Raw genomic sequence first — 9,597 nt, 5'->3', positions numbered from 1 at the left:
CTAAGCACACAGCCAAGATATCAAAGGAGTGGCTTCAGGACAACTCTGTGAATGTCCTTGAGTGGCCCAGCCAGAGCCCAGACTTGAATCCGATTGAACATCTCTGGAGAGATCTTAAAATGGCATTGCACCGACACTTCCCATTCAACCTGATGGAGCTTGAGAGGTGCTGCAAAGAGGAATGGGCAAAACTGGCCAAAGATAGGTGTGCCAAGCCTGTAGCATCATATTCAAAAAGACTTGAGGCTGTAATTGCTGCCAAAGGTGCATCGACAAAGTGTTGATCAAAGGCTGTGAATACTTATGTACAACCCAATTCCAATGAAGTTGGGACGTTGTATAAAACGTAAATAAAAACAGAATACAATGATTTGCAAATCCTTTTCAACCTATATTGAATGCACTACAAAGACAAGATATCTAATGTTCAAACTGATAAACTTTATTGTTGTTTTGCAAATCTTCACTCATTTTGAATTTGATGCCTGCAACACGTTCCAAAAAAGCTGGTACGGGGGAGCACCCCAACTATTTTTGGGACTCACTCTGCTTCCTCATTCACCCCCATACAAGGTGTTTATAGCAAACCAAAATCCCCCCAATGCCCCACCATGTCCTCACTGTGAGTATGTATTGTTCCATGACTAGATGCTGGTCACTACTTTCCTCTTATCAACAAAAAGAAAGTAAATGCATTTTGAATCAGATTACTACATAATTTTCTGAAAAATATGTTCTTAATTCATTGGGAAATATAAAGCTATACTAAAAATATAAAACAGAACACCTTGGACAATCAAAGCTCAGAGGATGTACAAGGCATTCCTGCTGCTCATGTCACAGGAACAAAAAGCATCTTACTTCTAGTGTTTTACTCTGTATTTCTACTTTCATTATTAGGGTAGGGTTTGGTTACAACACATTCAACTAATTACATAAATAAATAAAAACACACATTAGCAACCGTATAGCTTTTGCTGAATATTATCTGTATACCTTTTTGAGTCTTCCCTGGTCATCCTTGTAGGTGATCATCAAAGCAAGTGCCAGATCGCCCTTTTCTCTGCGAGTCCCTTCACAGAGTAATGGATGCTCTGCCTCACTTACAGTTGTTTTCATACCTGTGTACAAGACAAACATTTAGCATCAAAAAGAGGAAAAAAAGCCAACTCTGAAAACAGCATCCTCATTTTATACTAATTCTTAATGGCAATTGTCTTCCCATAGTAAAAAGCTATGACAGTGGGCCTCATTTATAACAGTGTGTGTAAACTTCAGACAAAAAACATTGCATACGGACAAAACTGGAAATGTACGTATGCACAAAAATATCCAGATGTATAAATCTGTACTTGTGCCAAGTTCCACTCACTTCCCCTTTATAAATCCAATAAATGTGAAATTTAACACAAGTGCACGTGCCTAAAGCCACACCCTGACTCCTCCCCATATTTTGCATATGTAAATATGCAAATCAATATAAATAGCCCCTTCCATTCAGTGTTATGTTAAAAGACAATAGCAAAAGCACGTAGAAAAAAGAAAAATTTCAGTGAAAGTGGAGGCAAGGAAAAACATACCACTTGTTGACTTGAGCAGTGTTATAAGCAACAAAAGGAAGGTATGGAGTGATATAGTGCAGTGGAGACACTCGAAAGTTCAAGTTCAGAAAGTCACACAGTATCCAAAATAATAATAATAATAAAAAAAAAAAAAGGGGTCAGATATCAAAGGTGCGTGAAAAGGCATGTCACAGCCGCACCAACTGTTCATTCTGTTTCAGACCATATTATAAAAGTTGACCCCCACATCAAGGATGAGATGATGGTGCTGCTGTGCCCAGCACATCTTCAGGCTCTGGCTGCACAGACATCTCTACCTCGGAAACCCCTGGGCAACCATCTGGCTGTGTGTGCTGACAGATGCAGAGGCACAATATTGGTCCACTTCTACACATCCATCATCAAGACCATTCTGACCTCATCTACAAATGTCTGGTTTGGTGCTGCCTCTGTTCAGGCTAAGAACAATCTGCAACAATCTGCAATCAAAGCCCTCGAAAGGATCATAGGCTGTAATTTACCACACAAGTCCTATATGAGTCCAGGATAAGGAAAAGAGCCGCAAAGATGATTGCTGATCCAATTCACCCAGGACATTACCTGTTCCAACGACTTCCCTCTGGCAAACAGCTAAAACAACCCATCACCTAAACAGTTTTTTTCCATGTGCACTTAATCTTACTAATCAAGTCTGAGCTTCTACTCAATATCTAGATATTTCTGCAAACTAGACCTCCTGGACATTTTAATCCTACTATCTCTTTATTTTTTTGTATTGATCTTATACGCTTTATCATATTTTATCATTTTATACTTTCTCTATTATATTAAAACATTTTATGTAGTGTCTGCATTATTCAGACTTGACCACTCCCCTCCACACCACTCGCCCAATCATTAATTCTACTGCGCACATCCTCTCTCCGTACCACCCCATGACACTCTCAAGTGCTGCTAACTCGCTCTTCAATGCAGTCGGTTATAATTGCAAGGCAGAAAAGCAAATTATGTATTCAAGAACAATGAATTTTAGATTGCGATAGAAAAATAACAGCAACAGCTGATCATGAATGTCAAAAAAAGAAAATGATCAAAAATGAGCTGCATATAATAAAAATGAAGAACAAAGAGAATCTTCCAATAAACGAGAAAGAGAAATATCCTGAACAATATGGAAACAGAAATGCAAAAAAAAAAAACAATGTTTATAGAATGTAAGTTAGAGGATAAAATAATTCATAATGTTGTTTTAGACAAGGCATTAATGTAATGCTTTCTGTTATGTGTTTTTAAGTATGTTTTATTATTTATTGGTATTTAAAATATGTAGTGAAATACTCAAGTAACTGAATTTCTATCTATAACTGAGGACCAAACCTTATTCCCCCTTTGCCCCGCATACTCTTCTACATACCACCTGTTTAAATACAATCGCTTTCTCTAATGCCCCGATGCCTTTTAAGCGGCTCAGCCACAAGATAGGAGGCGGCACTTCCTAGTCTTTCTACATTTATGTTTTGTAGAAGAAAATTCTGTGTTATCCTTGTATGTTGCACCATTACTATCAAGACAAATTCCTAGTGCACATTAGTGTACCTGACCAATAAAGTGAATTCCAACTCTGATGATTTAAAAAAAATAAAAAATCTGTACCAGTTTATGAAAACATTTCACTTTTTTAGAGTGATTGTAGTGAAAGACAGATGTAAACAAAACTTTGAATTCAATGAAACATGCAACTTCAGGAAACAAAACTAATTGTGCAAAGAAGAGAAAAGCATCTGTCTCATTATGAGCTAATAGCACTAGATGATGCAAAAAGCAGCAACCACTATCACACTTCATGTCTCTAAATAAATTCCATGGTACTAAGCTGCTCTGTTTCTCTGCACTTGCACATTAATTGATGAAGGAATCCTGTTTCTCCTAGGCAGACTTTTTGTTTGCATTTAAATTAATTTACAGGATGTCTGTAACATTCTCCACAGGAATCTCCAGACAACAAAAACACAAACATTCAAATATCATACCTAAGGCTGCAACTGCAGCTTCAAACCCAAGCTCTTCATCTCCTGGCATTTCATTGTTACGGTTTCGACTAGGAGGTCTTGAGCCCGTTGGTGATACAACTGTGAAAAGTGAGAGAAAAGTTAGAATTAAAAACATTAGACAAAGCATACAGCACATCACACAAACTTTCAGAAGTATAAAGAATATATCAGATCAGTGTAGGGAAGCTATAAAATAGATTTTGATGGTTTGATTAGAAATTAAGAGTGTTTTTTGGATTCAGGCATTACCACGTCAGAAGAAAAGAAAATCTTATCCAGCACCAACAGGACCAAATGTTGCACTGACCTGGAGTGCAAAGTACATCAAATATGAAGCTTGCCAGCATGAGAGGAAGCACAGGTCTGTAGTCACAGAAGCTGCCATCTCGGAGCTGCTCAGCCCGATCACGGATAGCATTCATCTCTACAGCACCAAGTGGTATCTTTTTCAACAAGGCCACAATCTCAGATTCCTGGTATGCAAGTTTAACCTGCAGATAGGTATATAATTTACTACAGATTATAAAAATTAAAGCAACAGAGTAAACAAAATAGTTTTAGTTAGATATGACTGCCACTGGGCTACTACTAAATCTCACTCCTCTGTCTTCAGAATCCACAACCAGAAAATTAAAATACATGAGAATGCAATACAAAGAAGCCCAATGAATACAATGCTGTTTCAGATATATGCAGGCATAGGTGTTACTAGTTTAGATTATCTTGAAGTATGCAGTCGTTTACCTCTAGTGCTTTGGTGGAAGCAGGAGGCCTTTGCAGCTCCAGAGAGAACATGCCAACACTAAAAGCCAGATTGTGATGCTCTGGCCACTCACTCAGCACTGGAAGTAGAAAAGCTGCCTTTGACAAAGTGCTTGTGGCCACTTGTGTCTGTCTACTTGTAGACACCTTACTCTTCTTTCCCTGCTGAGGCAAAATATTCATAGCTTATTAAAATTAATAAAAATATATACTTTTTAATGTCAAGGTATTAGGGCAAAAAATATTTGGTAGCTAACACACCTTACTTTGTGCTTGCTCAACCTTGAGATCAGGAGGGTTGGCAAGAAGATCTTTTGCTAGCTCCACAGCCAGATGACATGCTTCATTACTATAACCATGAGCATGTAAAGCCTCTGTACAGGCAAACAATATCTGAGTTAGGGGGAAAAGAAAAAAAAAGCTAACTTTGACCTTACTGTATATAGCTTGACACAAACTAACAAAACAAAAATTTTAGAAGATATTATTTGAATATTAATGTGCTGATGAGCTCCCCACATGCGACAGACATGGACATTTTCCGTTAATATGATAAACCTTACCTCCATGCGCCCCTCTTGCTCCAAGGGTTTAATCCCATCAAAGATGTCCAGCTCCTCCTCTGGATTTCCATCAGGGCAACCTCCTTCCCCTTGTTCTGCTCCTTCCTCAGATGCAGCACTGGGATAGTACATTTGATAATCATCCTGCCCTTCTGACTCTGCTTGCTCTCCTGACTCTAACACCACTTCACCTCTAAATTTTTGTTCCTCACCAAGTTCTCTAGAAGGCTTGTGGGAAGTAGAAGAAACAGAAGGGCCTTTAACAAGTTCAGCCTCTTCTATTTCCACATCCAACTCCACTTCTCGATCTTCAATCCTTTCTGCAGAGGATGCTGAACCTGAAGGATGATGCTCTGAAGTAGCATGTGTTCCTGCAGGTACTAAATTCCTCTTTCCCTGACACACAGAGTCTTTGACACTATATCGGCGTGGCTCTCTTAATACTGGACTGGAAGGAGAAGGAAGTAGGTCAAATGTGTTACTAGCTTCAGCACCAAGGGCAAGACTGGACCCATCATCAAGGCTGAGTTCTGCCAAGTCTGGTTCCAAAGAACTATCTTCACTACTTGTTCGTCTTTTGCCTCCACTATGCTTGCCTCCAGCATTTGCAGGACTGTTACTTGTTTTTGCAGTCTGAGGAAGTTTTACTTTGCCTCCTAGGAATGAAGCCATGCCAGTTTGAGTTTTGTATGACCCTTTAACACTGTCGTCCAAAGCTAATGAAACACCAGCACTTCCATTTAAACGTCCCCCAAGAACTAAAACCCCACTACCACCCCCAGTCCCCTTTCTTCTTCCAATACTATTTTCCTTAGGTCTAACAGCCACTTCTTGAACAGAATATGGATTTCTGTTCTTGTGGTCATCTTTCATCATTGCTTTGCTTCCCCCACCTGGTCCTAGGGGTTCCCCTGTCCCTATTCGACATGTCCTTTGATACTGTATTGCTCTTGACCAACAATAAGAGATGCTCCTCTTATCAGCATTGCAGTATGTGATACCCGGTAATGGGTAGGCGGTTTCCCAGTTGAAATAACAGGACTCCACCGCTGGCTTGAAGCCCTGAAAAAGTTTGTCAAGCGACTTTCTGTGCTGACCACGTTTCACAATTTCTATCACTTTTAAATGCCATTGTTTCAGCTGAGCCAGCTGTTCCCAACGCCTGTAGAAAGCAATGAAACAACACAGAAAAAGATGGGGATGAATTCTTGCATTCTTACTGCTATCTTTATATAAACAAACAAGTATACATTGAACAAAATAATTTAAAGGTGCTACCTGATTGCTTATCAAGGATATCACCACCATTTAGTGCTTGGGACTAAATTGACAGCACTACAGAGTATCAAATTTAAAAAATAAGCAATGCTAAACAATGGAATAAACATGATATTTTTTAAATCTATGTAAAGGTGTAACTTTATATCTGCAAACACTACTTGTCAGATTTCCTTAAGAAAGGGTTTTCAGCAGATTAAAGATACACAGAATTACAGTGTTCAGTAAATCAGAATTCAAATATCAAGTGTCTCTGTGAAGAAAAGTGTATTATTCTGTAGCTAATCTAATATTGTTCCTGGAATTTAACACAGAAAAGCATTGATCAGTATTCATCAAACCTTTGAGGACTCATGGTAGGATCAAGCACTGCCAACCTCCAAAGCACTACCATCTCATCACACATACTGGCACATGCGTGTGCAGCCACCTCAGATTGCCCATTGCTACGGCCTGTATGTCCACTGGCACTGCTGTGAGAGGCTGAAGTTCGAACACTGTACCACCAGCCAATTATCTATAAGGAAGCAAAACCAGAGAATTGTCACACCAATTTAAGAGCTCAACAATAAGTGTCTGCTCAATTAAATGTATACTGCCAAACCCATGTCCCACTGCCTACCTGTTCATAAGTTAGACATTGCTCAGTAAGGATCTCCAGTAGGGGGGCTGCATTGCTGTCACGCCTTCTGAACATTTCTCTTACAATTGAAAGGAGATTCCAGATTCCTTCAGGCTCTCGACCTCTTAATGGCCTGAGCAAGCATGCCCATTCAGCAGCAGCAGGTGGCTCAGTGGATGAAAGATACATGGAGTTCACATCACTATCAGGATTAAATCAGCATATTAAAAGGGATTCATAATTTTAAAACATTATTACAAGAAGATGAAATCAGCCTCCAAAACTGTGCAGTATACCTTTGGGATGGGCACTTCCAACTTATTTTGTAATCACATATCAATATTTAGAATTTAAAAGCAACCTAACAAGAAACAGCCACATCTCTTATTGGAGGACTTTAAAAATTATTAAAGGATTGTGGGTGGCTATTTCCTGGCCAGTGGCAAGCAGCTGTTTAATTTTTATTTATTTTTTTTCTTTCTTTTTTTTTTTTTGCAGGGGGCCACTGTCTAGCAGAATTTTTCTTAGGACCAATTTTAACTCACACACAACTAAACTAAAGCTGGTTGAAACTGCTTCAGAAGTATCACCCTCAAATGTGCATACTCAATTACAGAACTATTCTTTTCCACTTCCGTTTTACTTTTCTGATAAAGCATACTGCTATTTGTGTTCTATTTCATTTACAAATAAATAAGCTGTACAGCAAAAATTAAAATGTGTTTTTAGAAGCAGACTACATTCCCAGGAATGTAGGGTTGTACAGATTAATTATTTGTGGTTTTTCTGAAATGTCTAACATGTATCCTGTACTTTTTCCCTCCCTTAACAGATACTGAATCGCTATGCCCACCCCAAGTATAATAAACATTCTTCTGTCATACCTGAATACTACAGGCGAAGGTCCACAAAATTTATGCAAGGTTTTCTTAATGTTGTCACTCAGAGTGGACTCATCTAAATACCATGTGCTCTGATCAGAAGCAGAAGGTCCGGCTGTTGGATCTGTTTCATCAAATATACATATTTGTCAGAAAAGTATGAGCATTCAAAAAAAAAAAAAAGAACACACACACATTAACCAATTATGAGGAGTGTTCAATAATTTAAATATTGCAACTATGGAAAAAAAAAAAAAGCCCTATTACTTTTTTGACCTCAAAACACTTGGTTCACTTTGCCTTCTGCGAAGTCTTTCAGAATAGAAGGATTCATCTTGGTCCTCTAGTTAAATCTTTAACACCTCCTTGAGGTTATTATCACTGGGAAATCGCAGTGCACGTAGGAATTTCTTCAGGTTTCGTAAGAGAAAATAAAACACTCAGGGCCAGTTCGAAACTGTACTGTATGGTGGATAAACAATATAAAGTAACATGTCCCGACAGCAGCCTTCAATTTTTGGGATTTGTGAGATGGTGCATTGTGAAGAAGCGGCAACATGGCTGATAACCATTTCCCAAAACGTTTCTGTTGGATGGCCTCATGTAATGGTTTCATTGTGGTTTCCTCAAAGATGGATGACTTGTGTGGCATGAATTTCAACAGAACAACATCTTTTGTGTCCCAGAAAACTGTCGTCATTACTTTTCCTGCTGACTGCTGCACAAAAAACTTCTTGGGGTTTGGGGACGCCTTATGCTTCCATTGCATGAATTCTTGTTTGGTTTAAGGGGCATTGTGGTGAAGTCATGTTTCATCCTCAGTAATAATCTGTGAGAAAAAGTCAATGGAATTTTTTTCTAAGAGGGTCCAAGTTCTTGTTGCTGAATTCCTGGCAACAGGCTTTTTGATACGGTGTCAGCATTCAGGAAACTCATCAGGAAATGACCATTGACATCATCAAATAAGCATGGACGATTGTGGAAACTGTGCCAGCTGAAATGCCTGGTGCATGGGCTATAACATTAACCGTAACACAACCATCTTCCATAATCATGGTCTACACATTTTAGCACATTTCATGTGAAGATGTCTCCACAGAATGCCTCATATGGGGGTCATCATCAATCGACTCCCAACCCTATTTAAACTGCTTGACAATTGTAAGGAATTAACTGGCGAAACAATGTTCCCAATCTGTCAGTTTCTTCATAGACTCACTGAATGCTTGCTATGATACGTCCTCAAACCGCATGTGTGGCATGCCAAGACTTGTTCTGATCTCCAGTGACTAGTTGAGATCTTTAACACCAGCACTGATACACTGGCAGATAAATTATTGAACATGCCTCATACGTTCTCCACTGAAGTTTCACATTAATTATGGTTAAAACATCTTACAAAATATATAAATTATACTAGCTGAAATACCCAGCATTGCCCGGGAGGAAAATAAAGGGTTTTTTTTTATTAATATTATTGTTTGAGAATTAACAAACAATGAAGACTCACTAATGAGCTTGTCTTGAGGTCTTGTACGCATATTATCATCCAACTCTATTTAATGTCAAAAGCAACAGGGGCGTGGTGGTGCTCAAACAAAGAATGTCGGCAGTCACCTCCAGTTCACCCTTTGGTGGTCACTCTGAGTGTCAACTGGATGATAACATGCATACAAGACTGCAAGTTCACAACCCACCATACCCAGAAGAGGGTGGGTTAGGGTTGATTTCACCCTACAGTATTACAAGTCGTCTAATGACAAACATGAGCACCAAGTGTCATGAAAATCAGTCCAGCCGTTTGGAAGTGATGCTGGAACATACATACATATACATACACACACACACACATTGACAAACTTTAAAAATCAATAGATG

At 38.9% G+C, this 9,597-nt stretch overlaps 1 protein-coding gene across 9 annotated transcripts in view; it reads right to left on the bottom strand.

The window, feature by feature from the left end:
* Positions 1-9,597, bottom strand: part of zswim8 (zinc finger, SWIM-type containing 8) — an 83,995-nt gene that overhangs the window by 21,829 nt on the left and 52,569 nt on the right. For 6 of the 9 annotated variants that reach the window (XM_039768110.1, XM_039768081.1, XM_039768128.1 and 3 more), the window contains exons 9-17: positions 7,723-7,843; positions 6,839-7,040; positions 6,558-6,733; positions 4,939-6,100; positions 4,637-4,768; positions 4,358-4,540; positions 3,921-4,104; positions 3,593-3,691; positions 997-1,121 (exon numbers count right to left, since the gene is read on the bottom strand). In XM_039768110.1, the coding sequence (XP_039624044.1) occupies positions 997-1,121; positions 3,593-3,691; positions 3,921-4,104; positions 4,358-4,540; positions 4,637-4,768; positions 4,939-6,100; positions 6,558-6,733; positions 6,839-7,040; positions 7,723-7,843 (2,384 nt within the window). The remainder of the gene's footprint in view (positions 1-996; positions 1,122-3,592; positions 3,692-3,920; positions 4,105-4,357; positions 4,541-4,636; positions 4,769-4,938; positions 6,101-6,557; positions 6,734-6,838; positions 7,041-7,722; positions 7,844-9,597) is intronic. The other 3 variants (XM_039768102.1, XM_039768137.1, XM_039768144.1) reach the window with 1 other exon arrangement.

The sequence above is a fragment of the Polypterus senegalus genome, chromosome 1, assembly GCF_016835505.1.
Source record: "Polypterus senegalus isolate Bchr_013 chromosome 1, ASM1683550v1, whole genome shotgun sequence".
Taxonomy (NCBI): Eukaryota; Metazoa; Chordata; class Cladistia; order Polypteriformes; family Polypteridae; genus Polypterus; species Polypterus senegalus.
Note: the sequence above shows the minus strand (reverse complement) of the source record. Positions and strands in the feature narration are given on the sequence as shown.